The sequence below is a fragment of the Gallinula chloropus genome, assembly GCF_964237585.1.
Source record: "Gallinula chloropus genome assembly, chromosome: 2".
Lineage (NCBI taxonomy): Eukaryota > Metazoa > Chordata > Aves > Gruiformes > Rallidae > Gallinula > Gallinula chloropus.
The window spans coordinates 74,989,118-75,005,398 of record NC_140086.1 but is presented as its reverse complement, the minus strand read 5'-3'; the positions used below and the strand labels follow the sequence as shown (position 1 = coordinate 75,005,398).

The window sequence follows — 16,281 nt, the reverse complement described above, 5'->3', positions numbered from 1 at the left end:
AAACACCTTTAAACACTTCTGAAGTTTTGTGGGGTTTTTTGCCATCTGTACTCCTATTTTCTGCAGGTTTTACAGCTGCCTGATGGATACTTGAGACTTCTGTTCCTCTCTCATTGTCTTCCCACAGTTTTTGCATAGGGAGAATTGCTGCTGCCATAGAATTAATAGTTTCATCTGTAGACCAAAGAGATGTGGTATCATTATTCTTCAGAGAAAGGCTTATTTGCAGTCCAGTCTGCTTACTTCAGATGTGAAAAGCATGAGTGCTCCTGGGCTGGTCGTTTCCCTGATGAACAAGTGGGATGCTTGTTGCATTGGCTGCCACGAGGAACTGCGCTTCAGGGAGCAAGCTTACATTATAGGAGTAGAGGAGAGGAAATTAGGGACCAAATATGGCTTTTCATTTTGATTTATTTAGCTGCTGTTATGTACACACGCTGGCTTTCTCTCTCTCTAGTGATGATTATGTCTGCAAGTATTAAGCCACCATTAAGATGGGGAAAGAAGTGTGGGTTTTCTAAAGTTCCTGCTACATCCTGATTATATTAAAAAAGCAATACACTCCTGTTTAGTCCAAACATAGACAGATAAAGATTGGCACTAATACCATTTTATCAGCCACTGCAGTTCACTTACATGCCTGAAAAGAGCTTTGTAGAAATAAGCACATGGAGACGCTCCTTAACCCTGCCACCATCACTTGTATTGGTGGGCTGTACAGATGGACAGGGCTTCTAAAGGTGTACTGTAATCGTTCCCCTGAAATCCCATGATCTATTACACAGGAAGAGTATGCATGACTGCAGTATCACATCCACAGTGTACTCTGTTCATGAAAGATGTACCCTTCAAGTGTATGTACTGTATGGGACAGAGATGCATTATTCTGAATCATAAGTATTAGATAAAGATTTGATCGGTTTTGCTTCTCCTTCAGTGGTATTTTCAGTGTTTCATAAAGTGGCTTCTTGTTCCATGAATTTTAGGCTTCTGTCAAATTTGGAATTCTAGTAAACAACCTACTTAATTAGAATATGTTAAAATTTTACAGATGAGAGATTTGAGGAATGACATATGTGCTGCCTTGTTTCCTGATTGACACCAGATATTCTAGTTTTTACATCAGTTCTAATATTGGACGGCAGAGTTATTAAATGGAATCCTGGAAGAGGGAATATCTGTTGTAGTTACTGGTCTCATTGAGCATTGGTCTCATGATCATTGGCAAATGTACATCTTTTTCAAGTGATGGCAAAAAATGTTGAAACCAGTTGAAATCTATAGGTTTGCTTTGTTGAGCTTGGAGTGCAGTTCTAGTAGCATTCATCAAGTAGGATAAATTTTGGTGAAAAAAATTGATCAGCCACAAAAAGCAAGATTTCATAACTTGGGAAGAATTATTTCTGAATATAACTTCAGAGGGAAGGATTCTTACTGTTGACTTGCACAGATAAGTAGGAGCTCAGGTTGGCCGACGCTCAAAATTTCACATGTGGTTCAAGCGATTACCTGGAATACCTGATCCTCTTGGCTTTGAACACTGGATCAGAAACCTCCTCAACCACTGACACTTCAGCTCTGCAAGTAAACGTGGCAGTTTATGAACAATGACAGGACAAAGTGCTTGTCCGAATGCCTGCAATAAAAATCTGCGGTATTGGGCTGTCAGCCTCCTTGTAGCATTTTATAAATGTATGGTGTGGTGTTATCATGGGTTGAACATAAAGCAAAGAGAAAACTGGCAGTGAGTATCTGGCAAAGGAAGCCTGAAATAAATAAGAGTAATAAAAGCAGAAAGCAACACAGCAAGAGACCCTGTTTAGGCTTTCTAAGCAGAGTGGGCAGCGTGAAAAGATATGTGAGTGCATAAGCAAGTAACAGGCCTGGCAGGTGGGAAGAGAAGTGGCAAAGCATAGATGAGCATTTAGTTGGAGATGATGCTGTGCAAGCATCAACGTGTTTGAACTTTGGAATTGGTAAGGATGTGAAAGAGTCAAGCAAACAGAAAATGGATTTGAGGAAAAATACGATGGGTTGCCTAAGAAATCAAGATGATCAAGGGGCTGGAGCACCTCTCCTGTGAAGATGGGTTGAGAGTGTTGGGCTTGTTCAGCCGGGAGAAGAGCAGGCTCTGGGGAGATGTTATAGCAGCCTTCCAGTATCCGCAAGAGAGCTAGAGAGGGACTGTTTACAAAGGCAAGTAGTGACAGGCCAAGGGGTAATGAGTTTGAGCTAAAAGAGGATAGGTTTAGATTAGATACAAGGAAGAAATTCTTCCCTGTGAGGGTGGTGAGGCCCTGGCACAGGCTGCCTGGAGAAGCTGTGGCTGCCCCCTCCCTGGCAGTGTCCAAGGCCAGGCTGGATGGGGCTTTGGGCAACCTGGGCTAGTGGAGGGTGCAGGGGGCTTGGAACTAGATGATCTTTGAAGTCCCTTCCAACACCGGCCATTCTGTGATTCTATGAAATAATAAGAAGAAACCAGATGATCTCAAGTTAGACATCCAGATGATTCTCCACATAAAATAATTTGGTTTAGATTTGAGGTTACTCTGCTTTGATTGGAGAAATGCAATGGGTGGTTGTTTGGAATGAATCTGAAAGGGAAAAGGGTCTATAAAAAATGACCTCATCCTTAAGTAAACCTAGAATCTGCACAGATTGTGGATTTAGAGGATCATTGGTAAGAACGTTCAGCTGCAGTTTAATCCTGTGCTTTGAGCACGGATGTCAGCGTGGGTTTTTTGAGTACAGCTGTGAGATTTACAGCATAGCATTTATTGCTCTTTAGCACCCTTGCTTTCCTGTAACTCCAGCTCCTTGTCTGGCATGAGTACGTTGGTGATGCAGTGTGCAGCACCTGGTCAGGAACACTGAAGAGGACAGCTGGAATTGTACATGTGACAAGTAGAGACGTTTGAAAGTCCATTTTTTTCCTAAGTAGGGCCTTAGTGGTGTTTTGTTTGGAATTAATTTCATGAAGTAGGTCATTGAAGTAATTATCTCATGGCACTCCTGTTCTGTGGAGTTCTACCAGTAACATTTCAGTGGGTAAAAAGGATGACCTGTACTTTGCTTCACCCCTTTCTTTGAATTGCAATTTCTTTGCAGAAAGTAACAAACATTATAAGAATGGTCCAAGTACAATTAACCTGTGGGAAACACCTGAGTTCAAAGAATGCTTTTTTCATTACTTCTCTTTGAAAATGAAAATTGCCAATAAAATGCGATTTCCTGATACTAAATAACTTTAAAACCTGGAAGAATGACAGTAGGGATTTACATTTTTAAAAAAATAAATTAAAATTTAGTATTTCATTTACTAAAATGTTTCTTTTTAAAATACAGTATTTTTTGCTGAAATTTTTGCTAAACATCTAATAGAATTAAACCAGGTATTATCTGAATTATGGACTTAATTTGCTGGAATTTCACTACAAATGTGGTAGGGAAATTCTTACTTTCTTTGTGTTCTTGTTCCCATGATCCCTTTGACTTTCCCATTTGGGGCACAGGTTCACAGGAGAACCTGTGGGTTTTTTTCTGCTGACGTTCTGTAATTTTTCAGGACCCCATCTTCACTCTCTGCATTACTCATTCCACAAAACCTCCTTCTTTTTTTTCCAAGGGGGAAGAGAAGGAGGTGAAGGAAATAACAAGGTGAATGGGAAGGCAGGCACTGTACCGTTCAGTGGGGCATTATGTGGAAGAATGAAAAGGTGGCTGGGTTTGTGTTTCAGGTTTCTCCGTGTGAGAAGTGTCGCTGTGAAGCCAACGGTGAAGTGCTGTGCACTGTCTCAGCTTGTCCTCAGACGGAGTGCGTGGATCCGGTGTATGAGCCCGACCAGTGCTGTCCTATCTGCAAAAATGGTAAGTGGCAGCTGCAGAACTAGGAGGGGGCTTCTGTTGGAGAGATCCAGGGTGCTCTGTTCTGCTTTTGAAAAATAATTCCAGTATTTTTCTTTGTCCCCAAACGGAGATGGAGAAGAGTTTTCTGTGGGTGGTGTCTTCCCAGAGTAATGAGCCAGTTCTTGGCTTGACTGGGATGGACTTGATTGTGACTTACAGGGCTTTTTGCTATCCGGGAGATGATTAGGGTGTTACTACCATGTTCTCATGTAGCTTCTGAGTATGGATTTTGTGTAAACTCATTGTGACTATGTCTTGTATGGGCACACAAAACAGAATTTGGGCTCTTCATGTTATCCACCTTTCAACATGAGCAGGAAAAGTTACTTTTGTTCTCCTTTCATGTTTGTTCCCTTTTGAAAGATTCCTCTCTTCTTCTCTTTTTTTTTTTTCCTAAGGCAAATCAAATGTACCTTATTGAGCTCATTTAATTTTCATAACTAAATGAATTAAACTCCCAAGTTTAATTGAATATTTTTCGTAACTAAATTAGACAGAAAGTCTCTCTACTCCAAGCAAGGGCTTGCATTAGATCAAAGTCTTGGTCTATTTAGAGGAAAAAAATTACATGACACACTAGCTCATCACTTATAAAGAAGAAATGATAATTTATTAAGAGAAATGAAAGCTGCAAAATCTCAAATTCAATTATATTTAAAATGAAAAAAGACGTTTAAAAATACTCAGATAATTTCCAGCCATTTATTATTTCTCTAGAATAGGTGGGTTTCATTACGTTAGCTAAAACAAACTGATTAAAATTGTGGTAAAGCTAGGGGAGGAGAGAGTGTACAGCATATGCTTTCCACAAATTCAACAGTTGATGATAAGGGATAGTTAATTGCATTGGAGGAGTTTCATTTGTATGGGTATAAAAGTAATTGCTTCGCATCCCTTAATTGGTTGTTACAGCCCCGAAGGAATTTGTTCTCGTCTGTGCAGCTTAAGGGCACTGCTTGTGGAGATGAGGACAGGCGGGTTTTTGATGCTTTTAGGGACAGTTCCTGAAAAAGGCTGGATTTGGGAGCTGGTGGTACCATAGCTAGCTGTTCCAGAGGATCTTCTAGCATTTGTTTGGTGGCCTCAGTCATGCTCATGGGCTTTTTGTGTGCACTGCTGTCTGTTGCACTTCCCCAAATCGTGTGACTCTTGGCAGGCAGGAGGTCTACTTTTGGTGTCAGAGGTGGAGTTACAAGCATAATGTGTGAAGTCTATGTGATCTTTCCCACTAAATTTCTCCAGTGGCGTTAGCACTGTTTGGAACTTACCTATTCATTGGTGCATGTTCTCCCACAAGCATCAATGTAACACGCTGTGGTGGCTGTCTCCCAGCAGTGGCTTGCCATTGGATTATGGTGGTACATCAGTGCCAGGCTTGGCTTGGCCGTTTGCATTGATCCCCTCACATGTTTCCCAGAAATGGGTCCTGTTTAAACAAAAATCACACATAAACATGCCTTAGTTGTGAGGAGGCTGCCCTCTCTGAGTGCTAAACCTGAATTACCGGAGTTCTGCCGGCATGTTAAGGATGGTCTTGTTCCTCAACGTCTGAATCCCTGATATTAGTTGCATATTCCTCGGGTACACCCACAAGCTGGCATCCCTGACCCAGTTTCAGACCAAGGTGACCAGAGCTGATTGTTTCCAGTGAGCTGTACTGTCACTTCTCTGCATGTCAGAGAACCAAGAGTGGCTTTCCTTGTTAGCTTTTAGACGAGGAAAAAAGCCATTAACAATAACAACACAAACAAGATAGTTCAGAAGCAGCTCAGCTTTTCTGGTTCAGCAGCTTCGATCCAGTACCACAAAGAAATTTCTCAGGAATCCTCTCCATCTGGGGAGTGCATTTAAAAAACAGTATCAGGCCATTTGTGTTCAGAGCTTATTTTGAAGCGTGGGACATGTGCATTTTGCAAGGAACTTCAGTGAATTGCTGAGTGTTTTTAATTAGATTGGAGCAAAAACCTACTGAGCAGGAAAACCTAGCCTGCCTCATCCCCTTATTTTCAAGCCTACTGGAATAAATGTGTTGTGAATGTGAGTTGGGGAAGCAATCATTGTGGTGAACTTCAGGGATGATCACTGCAGCAATGACATCAACGACATCATGTTAGTGACCCAGAAGAGCTTGGGTGATGCACAGGGAGCTCAGCTACATAACCTGAGTAGTGGGAAAAGTAGAGCTGTGGAAAGCTTCTATGTGGGGTTAGTGTTGTTGTGCTCTGCATCCCACCCATGGTAAAGCAAGAAAGGGTGGGAGGTGAAGTTTGGGTTGTCTAGATATACTAACATTGTTGCATTAAAAATGCACAAAATCCAACTGATCCCTTTCCTGGAACTTCATAACATGTAAGCAGATTGCTGACAGTGAACCAACAGAGTCAGAGCAAAGCAACAACATCCATCACTGGTGCCCAGTTGAGAGCTATGGAGGAGATCCAGTGAAAGCCTGCCAGTGTTAGAAATGAATTAATTCAGCCTCTTGGTAGGTGTCAGACACTGTGCGTTATACCTTGTGGGAAGGGGCAGGTGTAGTTGTCTTCCCCAGCCTGATTCCATGGGGGTGCTGGCAACCATTCAGATGAGGGATGGATAGGCAACTGTCCGTGTGTACAGAGCAAAGTATGTGTGCAAAGTAGAGATGTACTTTGAATATAAAAAATAATGAATGGAAGACTTGCAGAGTGAAGAACAGTCTTCATCATCTTCTATGTCACGTCCTGACTACAAGCAGCAGCATAGATACTTCCATAGCTGAAGATGTTTTCTTCTTTGTGGGTGGGGACAGGGTGTACCTTAAAGAAGTATCTGCTCTGAAAAGTCGTCTGTAGGAGGGACAAAAGGTAACACCTCACTGAGAGAGGAATTTTTGTTATTTTCATGTCTCAGGTCACTACAGCTAAGGGACCTGTTTTGTGTCTGTCTTGTATACATGTCTTGCAAGGAAGCAGGTTGGGGACAGAGGGGAATGGAGGAGAGGCTTTCTTCTTGTGTGCGTTGGCACATACTGAAAGCTGCTGTAACCAACAGCAGCAGCAACAAGAAAAAACATGCAGAAAGACACATCTGACTTCAGAGAGTTGCAGTGAGTAACGCATGCCCAATTCAGATCTCCATCCTGCAAGGTAGTTACTTCTGTGGAAGCCTTCCCTGTTCACAGCAGTATCAGTGAACTCAGAATGTGGTACAGGCATTTCTAGAATTCATATGGAATAAAGAGAAGAGGTAATAGGCATACAATTCCCTTTCCATTAGGAAAAGGCTGGTCACTTGTCACAGATTCATTTGGAGCAGTGGTAGGGAGTGAGGGGCGATACTGAAAGTGAATTATCTTGCTAGATTAAATTACCTTGGTTGTCTGTTCCACTTCTGTTTCCAGTGTTACAGCCCTAATAGGCGTACCGAACTGGATGCTGCTTTGCCTGGAGCCTGCAGCCACGGAGCAGTCGATGGAGTGAAGGGTGGCCCTGCTCCCGCTGGTGGCTTTGCAGGAGGATGGGATTAAACCCGCATGGAGTGAAGGGTGGCCCTGCTCCTGCTGGTGGCTTTGCAGGAGGATGGGATTAAACCCGCAGCCCACATGGCGCCTAGAGGGGAAGGGATGGTTGCTAGACCAAAAAACCCTTTGGTTGTAAGGTTCCCCAAGAGATTTTTATTTCATTATATGGCTGAAAGATTGCCCCAGATAAGATGAAGCTGATCCTGGTGCCTTCCTGGCATTTATCTGTCCATGTGTCAGTGTTGTTTTTGTGTCTGCAGCAGGGAGAGCTGAACCTGTGTCAGCGAAGGCTCGTAGCTGCATATTCAGAAATACCAGCACTGATGCCTAGGGGGTCACGTGTGTTCTCAGGACTGTAACAGCCACTTGTCTGTTCTCACTGGGCATGCGATAGGCAGGCTTTACTCTGGATGTAGTCATTTTGTGTGCCTTAGGTGGGATGAGTCAGGAGCTTATTTCATATTTGGGTTCACAGTTATGGTTGAATATGCATCACGTGGTTGAAACGGTGCAGGTCTAACATGATGGGGCTGGAGGGGATAGATGATCACGGTTTTGTACACCTGCACTGTGAGGTTGAGTTACTGAAACTTGTTCTAGTACCTTTATGTACTATTACTATGTTTAGGCATGGGGTGACTTGAGAGTGGCTCTGAGTGGCAGGTCTGTGCAAAGGAGCTCTCGGGGGGGCAAGAACCTCATAAAGACTGGCAGACCTGCCATCCCCTTCTCTTGGTACAACGGGACTTTGTCTCACTCTGGGACTTGAACCTGTCAAAAAATGGTACTGGTAAAGACACTGCACAGGGACCGTGGTACTGCCATCCCTCCAAAAATCAGTTGAAGAGAGGGTTTGTTGGGCTGGGGAATTTCTCTGGTCGTAACAAATCTGAGGATGTTTATTCCAGACGGATAAAGGGAAGCTGCAATTTAGCAGTGCTTTGCTCTTCCCTGCTGCCCCAGCTTTACTCAAGCACCAAGGAGAACCTGAACTGTAAAATTTAATGTCCTTCCACAGTGTGTTTAAATAAATTATGATGTTCCTTTGACTGTATATGCCTCAATCTCCACAGCGAAGAAAGTATTGTAATCCTGTCCCAGGTAGAGGTCAAGGCAGGACTATTGCAAACATGAAGAATTTGGTTACTGCAAAATTTAAATAAACAGTGCCTTTGATTGTTCTTTCTTCCTCTTTCTATTTTCATTTTAAATACCATTTTCAGTCATGCATTGGCAGCTAATTTATGTATAGCAAGGAAGACCCAGAAGTTTCAAAGCCTGTGCGTGGTTCTTCAATCTATGCTAAGGAAGGGATCACAAGAGGTGGTCATGGTGGTCTCTTCTAGATGTAAAATACAGGAATCATAAAATGATTTTAAAGTTTGGTTTATAAGTTTGAAACAGTATTTACTATATATATATATAAAGCATTAAAAATAATAACCTAATGAAGAAGGAATTATTTCAAACTAATCCTGGTTCCCTGCATACTGCACACACCAATGTCACTGGTTCCTTTCTGATGTGTTTAGTTCAGGCTTTTATATGCCTGTGTTTCTGTGTGTAAATCGCTTATCAAAAGCTTCTGCACAAACTTTCTGCTTTAATAGGCCATATGTCACAAAGTAATTTCGAATATTGGCCTGTTAACCAGGAAATATGAATGTTTCAGGAGGAATTAATGTTTCAAGGGGAAAGCACCATTAAAGTTGCATGATTCAAATTGCCTAGTGAATATGCAGGTAGGTTGAAAAACTGTAGCAGACATTGGCAGGTATTTATTGAAAAGAAAGAAATGCCAGGCTTGCTTCTTTTTGGCTGCATTGGGCATTTCAAGTGCCTTCCAGATCTGATATATTAAGTTAGTAAACTAGGTGCAGTAGTTTTTGTTGTTGGTTTCTGCTGCGGATGAAGTTGTTCTGTTTAAGTTTAATGCAGTAATTTTTTGAGTTTCTATTTCAGTTTTATTTACACCCATATATGGAGATAAGCATGATGTTAAAAACATAAAATCCTAGAGCTCACATGGTGCCCCTTTCCCTCCTCCACATGCTGCCCACAGCATTTGTTGTTTGCTGTTCAAAGTTCATTAAGGGAGTTGAAGGATTTTCTATGCACAGCCTTGCTGTTTATGCTGTTCATTAGGGAAAGTATTCCCAGTGTTAATTTTGCTCCTTAATTCTGCTCTTGGATGGCTGTCTTAGTTTTGTATGTCACTAATAGAAATTGTGGCAAAGATTTGGGGGTGAGTGCGTGTGTGTGTGTGTGTACCATTCCAAGATCTGAAATACTTGTGTGCATCTCACTGTATGCTCTATCCTTGGAATAATATTCCCTATCAGTAGAACATTGTACTGTCTTGCTCCAGATTGAGTTACCATAGGTTATGCATTACCCAATGTTAGCTGTGCCCCTGTCAGCCTGAGCTCTCAGTTGTATTCTTTGCAGTTAATCCTGTTTGTAAAAATAAACTGTTTTCTAGCTAGATGCTACAGCAGTACAGCAACAGGACTGTGTGGCTGATAAGTGTTTTGCAATGTGATTAAAAGGAGCAATGAAGAAAGATGTATACCTTGTGCTTTATATTCTTTTTGGGTTTTTCAGTGCTAATTCGTTAGGTTAAATGAGGCATCCATGAGTTTGCTTGGCTGAGGGGAGGCTTATTTTTAGGTGTTGTGATATGTTAGTTTATTGGCAGTGCATCTCTCTGATGAATGATATATCCAAGATCTCCTTTTACTTTTAAGTGCAGTGTAATTTTCTCTCCTTATTTTTCACAGGAAGCTAAGGTTTAGGTGTTAAGGAAGATGTGAATTGATCCAGGTGGCTTACTGATTGATGGAAGCAGGGAATTGGCTCATTTCATTAAACTTCATTTCTTAACATGTCACTCTTCTCTGGTTTGTGCTTTGCACCCTTGATTGTCTTTCCATGCAGTGAAGGATTGCTGTTGCGAGGTCTGCCTTAACTCCTTGTAACCCCTCATTCTTTGGGATGTGCTTGGGTCTTACATGAGCACGACAGCAATCTTACAAGCTTTCTTCCTGTCCTGTTTGAACTACATTTGTGACTGAAGTGAGGATCTGATGAAGAACAGGAAAATCTGTTTTCTTTCCTGACATCAGTTTGACCAGGAGCTGACTTGTGTGCCTTTGCCTGTGTTTGGAAAAGAGTTGTGAAGGAAGAGGAGAGGTGGGTTCTTAGGGGGACAGGGTATATTCTATTAATATTTGTAAAATTGCAGGGTCTTGTTTTTCTTGTTGGTCTAAATAGCATCTTACTGTTTCAAACTACTGTACTGGGAACTCCCCTGTGCTGTGTGCAGTGAGAATTCTGAATTAAGTCCCTGAGGATTACCTTCGCCCAGCCGATCAAACACCTTTATCAGCTGGATTTGAGTGCTTTCTTAATTTAAAACCTTGATCTTTAAGTTGGAAGCAGCTTTTACTTGGTGAACCTTTGGATTGCTTCCATGGGGGTAATTATCCATGCAGTTTTGCTTCCATGAGCATGTTCAGCTGCAGAGTGGTGATTAAAAAAAAACCCCAACAAAACCAAACAAAAACCTGATCAGTTTAAAAGTAATTTCTTACTTTCACCAGCACAGTTACTGTAATGATTAGCATTCCAAAGCTGTCAGGCAACCAAGAAATTTGACTGCTGTTTTCATTTAGGAAAAGCCTCTAATGTGTGGGTTTGGTTTGGGTTTAGTTGGTTGGGGATTTTTTAGTTGCCTGCACTGGTGCGAGTTAAATTTTCATTAGAGGAGTGGAGTGATCTCCTGCTGGAAAACATTGCTTTCTTCTAAACGCCCTGTTCTTCTTCTGAGCCTTCAGCTCTCTTTGCTTGTTTCTGTGCTGGTAGCCCTTGGATAGAGAGCCTGTTAGAAAGTTGCACACAGAAAGCCAACTTACCTTACGGTCTTGTCGATGATGATGTTTTTCACCCCTGCATCATTTCTTCTTGCATTGTGACGCATTGCTGTCGCGCGCTGGTTACCGACCACCTTTCTTTGAAGCACTTGCAAGCAGCAGGTCACACACTGTTTATCACCGGTGGAAAAGATAAATGCATCTTCACTGCATGCTCACCCATCATGTGATGTGATTTTTTTTTTCTTCTTTTCCAATGGAATTGATCAGATGGAGCAGCAGCGGGAAGAAAAGAACAAACAACGCATTGTAACAGGACTCAAAATGCTACTTGGTGAATAGCAGTGAATCAGGAAGATCTATATCCAAGCAATTGCCTTTGGGCCTCTTGTGTTTGAAATACCTGTTCGCAGTGCTATCTCCTTTCTCAAAGGTAGTTCCATGGGAGTGTGGTGTTAATTGCTTTCCCAGAGAAACTAAACGTGTTTCTTCTTATGCTCTAAAATAGTGCCTGTTCCCTTCTGATAGTATGATCTCAAGACCTTGTGAACTCTTTGATTTATAAAGGGAAATTGATGGATAAGCTAGGCAATTCTGAGGGAGACACGTAGTTAGTGCCTCATACTAAAGATACAAGAGAAAGGAGGAGTAGTGACTATTAATGATATATTATGAAGCCAAGTAACAAGACAGCACAATGGTAAATGAAATTCATCAACACAATATGTCAGTAGTGAAAGATATTGCTTAGATATTTGGATGACCTCTTGTTAAGATTTCTGCCAAGTGGTTTTAGTTAAATATCAATGTGAAATGTTGTATGTAAACACCTGTCAGGCTTCATTAAGAAAGGCTTGCATTTATTAGAAGTATGCTGTTATATAAAGACTGGTTCCTCCCACCTGATTTGTGTAATCTTCCATGTTTGCTGAACGTTCAGCAAGAAGAGGTTGCAGAAGTACAGAGAAGAGCAGCAAGAAAACTGAGTATTTCTCTGTGAGAATAGCTGAGGTCTCTTGTAGCCAATGATACTAAGCTGGGAGGAGTGGCTTGACACGCAGGAACACTGTGCTGCCATCCAGTGTGACCTGGACAGGCTGGAAAGCTGGGCAGGGAGAAACCAGATGAGATTCAACAAAAGCAAGTGTAGAGTCTTGCACCTGGGAAGGAATAACTGTCTGTATCAGTACAGGCTGGGGGATGACCTGTTGGAGAGGAGCTCTGCAGAGAAGGACCTGGGGGTCCTGGTGGATGACAGGTTGGCCATGAGCCAGCAGTGTGCCCTGGTGGCTGAGGGGGCCAATGGGATCCTGGGGTGCATCAGGAGGAGTGTGGCCAGCGGGTCGAAGGAGGTGATCCTCCCCTTCTACTCTGCCCTGGTCAGGCCCCACCTGGAGTATTGTGTCCAGTTCTGGGCTCCCTGGTATAAAAAAGACAGGGATCTCCTGGAGAGAGTTCAGAGAAGGGCTACAAAGATGATCAAGGGCCTGAAGCATCTTCCCTATGAGGAAAGGCTGAGTGAGCTGCAACTGTTCAGCCTAGAGAAAAGAAGACTAAGGGGGACCTTATTAATGTTTATCTTAAGTATGGGATGCAGGGGGAAATGGCCAGCCCCTTTTCAGTGGTCTGTGGGGACAGGACAAGGGGCAATGGCTGCAAGTTGGAGCACAGGAAGTTCCGCACCAACATGTGGAAGAACTTCTTCACAGTGAGGGTGACAGAGCACTGGCACAGGCTGCCCAGGATGGTGGTGGAGTCTCCTTTTCTGGAGATATTCAAGACCCGTCTGGACACCTGTCTGTGCAATATGAGCTAGGGAGCTGCTTTGGCAGGGGGGTTGGACCCGATGATCTCTCGAGGTCCCTTCCAACCCCTATGATTCTATGATAGCACATGAATTAAAAATCACATGATAAAATGTGGTACTGGGGGAGAGGGGTAGTACCAGTGAAAATCTTCCCTGTGCTCACAATACAAAGTTGAAGGAGAAGCAAGAAAATGGAAAGGTCTTGTAGAGAAGGAGGTTTTTAATGCACCAGGTAATTAACCCGTGAGCACACTGCAGAAGCTAGTGCTGCTACACAGTTTCCTACGATTAAAATAATGATCACATCTTTGATAAAAGGAATACAATACCTTGACCTAGCTACAGTGGAACTTCTTGGGGTGACACGCTGTAAAGCCTCGTAGAAACCTGCTCAGAGGAGTTCATTTTCACGTGGATGGAAATGTAATGTTACTGTTGATGTTAATGTTTCTTTTTGAACTGCCTCTTTTTAAAGCAATTTGCAGAAAAATGATTATTCTATCTTGACTTCAGCCCTGCTAAACCCATCCTGGAAGTACATGTAACTTCTTGTTCAGGCAAGAAGACACACCTGAGAGATCTTTAAAACAGCAGCAATCCTTTTCCCACACAACCATTGCACAAGCATTGTGAAACGTGCTGGGACACAATAGTATGTTACTTGGTACGTGGAGATGATGAAGAGACCTAATGAGGATGTCTTTTGGCATGGTTTGCTTTCAGCTATTGTATCAAGCTTTATTTAAATAACCTACAGGTAGGTCAACCTTAAATTGCTTGTGTAATAGCTATTCATACTGTCTAAGACTTCTGATATTGGTCAGAGGACTCTGTAGTTATACCTCATGTGCATTTAATGCAATCTACTGAAGTGCTAATTAAGGGGGGGAAAAAAGGCTCAGAAGCAAATAAATTATAGCAGTTTATGAAGTTATTTGTTATGTCAATGGGATAGAGAATGTGCCACCCCACAATGGAAAGCTAATTATTTTCCTGCCATGGCAGCTTGCTAACCTGATATATTGCTAATGAATGGATTAGATGGAGGTTTGGCAACCACTAACATGAGCAAATGATTGCTTTTAAGACCAGTTCCTACTGATGCAGAGATCCAAGCCAGGTAATGATAATGACAACTTAGAGCCAATTCTGCATCCATTATTTAGTGTATATATCTGTCCTTTTCCACAGATAGTTAAATCTAGTTATACGTGTACATCCCTGGGCTCTCATACATACAGCTGGAATCCGCAAGGAACTCTCATTATCTAGTCTGCAGCCTAAGCGTTAAATCTGGAGGTTGGGGTTTGATTTCAGTTTGTTTAAATAAGGTATGTTTTCCATCTCCCATGGTTGTCATTTTTTTGCTGTGATTAGGTAAGCTGCTAAAACGTGGGAGAATGGTCACAGGTCCAAGTGTTGGGGAAGCGAGGTCCAGGTGTGCTGCCAAAGGCTGGCTGGCTTGCTGGCAAGCAGATGTTTGTGGAGTGCTCCATTTATATGCCTGTGGTGCTGAAAAATAACCTCATCTTTGATTTTTCTCACTGGCAGCTCATTCAGCAGCATTTTACCCATCACACAGTTTTCATTACCAGCAGGTGATTCATTTGTCAGTAGGAGAGGACTTCTTAATTTCACATCAGTCAAGTCTTTAATCTTCAGTTCTCTTAGTTAAGTTTGTTCTGGCAGCTGATTCTTTCCAGTCAAAACAACTGGAGAATCAAGTCAATTATCTTGAAATACATGGGTTTGTGTTTGTGCCTAAGTATGACTGATTTTGCTTTGATTCTGAGGTCCGTTGTGGTGCATTGCGCTCTCAGGGTCCTGATGCTCTCCTCCTGGCTGTGATGCTGTCTGTGCAGCCACCTGGCTATGGCTGTGCACCAGAAGATGCTTCCATGATAATCCCTGTGATATCGGTTACATGAAGGAGCGGTGTAGAAACCTTTACAGTCCTTGAAGCAAGTTTTGGGGAGAGCAGGAGAAGGTTTCAGGACTGTGGTTTGGAGGACTGCTACCAGAGATAAATGTCCAGGATCGATTGTTGACAGAAAGTGAAGGTGTCACCTGTCACATTATAGTGTAAATGCAATACATGGGCAACGGCATCTGGACAATGTGAAAGGGAACTTTATAGATTCACGTGATCTAAAGCCCACTCATATTTACCACAAGCTGGAATGGGGTCTATAGGTGGTTCTCACCCTCTGAGGTCCTGCTGGCAGATTTCTAGCCTCCTGACTAAGCATATTCTTTATATGTGTGTGTGTATATACATATTATCTATACATATGCTACAGGAATCATCAGATACCATGCCTAGTGAAAGCACTTCCCACTTTTGAAACTCCCTCTCAAAACACCTCCCTGTGGTAGCCCATGTCCATCACCTTCTTACTGCATCTCCCAGACACTAGGGACAAACTTTTTAGTAGGAAGTGTAGCAGTAGGAAAAGGGGTAATGGTTTTAAACTGAGAGAGAGTAGATTTAAACTAGAAGAAACTTTTTATGATGAGGGTGATGAAACACTGGAACAGTTGCCCAGAGAAGTTGTAGTTGCCCTACCATTGGGAGTGTTCAAGGCTCTGACCAACCTGATCTAGTTGAAGGTTGATCTTTAAATGTCTCTTCCAACTCAAACTATGTCAGCAAAGTGGGCTGTGTACAGGAGTAGCAGCTGTCGCTTCCTCACCACTTTCTTGAGACAAGTTGGTTGACAGCTTGCTGTAATACTCTCATCCTTCCATCTGGACCATATTGAAATAGATTTATGGGTGAAATACCTGCTCCTGTGGGTGTCCAGACCATTACACCCTCGTTTTGCAGAGAAAGCTGCAGCAGTACCATACTAAGAGCCGCAAGTGTACTTTTGCTGCAGAGCATTATAAGAGAAGAGGTTGCCTTGGTATTGTGGCCACTGAGAGGAAGGATGACATTTTGGTTGACTGCCTGAAGATGTGGGCAGTTGTCATGTCATTAGTTGTGCCTACATTATGCTGTTATGGTTAGGACTCTCCAAATATAGTGTTTGTATTTTCTTTTTGTTGTCTTTTCCTCTTTTTGGTAAAACAGAGGTTTGGATTTAATTATAAAATTCCTGCAGACCATAGCACATCACCCATAATTCACCCATGCCTATAACTCAAACACAGGAGTTGGAGGTCCCTCCTCGTCTGCATGGTCCTTGTGGTGAGGG

The 16,281-nt window shown here is 42.4% G+C and overlaps 1 protein-coding gene across 1 annotated transcript in view; it reads left to right on the top strand.

Moving 5' to 3' along the window:
* The window catches only part of VWC2 (von Willebrand factor C domain containing 2), a gene marked incomplete at its 5' end in the record, with an annotated part of 53,742 nt that overhangs the window by 2,018 nt on the left and 35,443 nt on the right, over positions 1-16,281 (top strand). Inside the window, one exon of the mRNA XM_084260894.1 lies at positions 3,738-3,867. Within this exon, the coding sequence (XP_084117020.1) occupies positions 3,738-3,867 (130 nt within the window). The remainder of the gene's footprint in view (positions 1-3,737; positions 3,868-16,281) is intronic.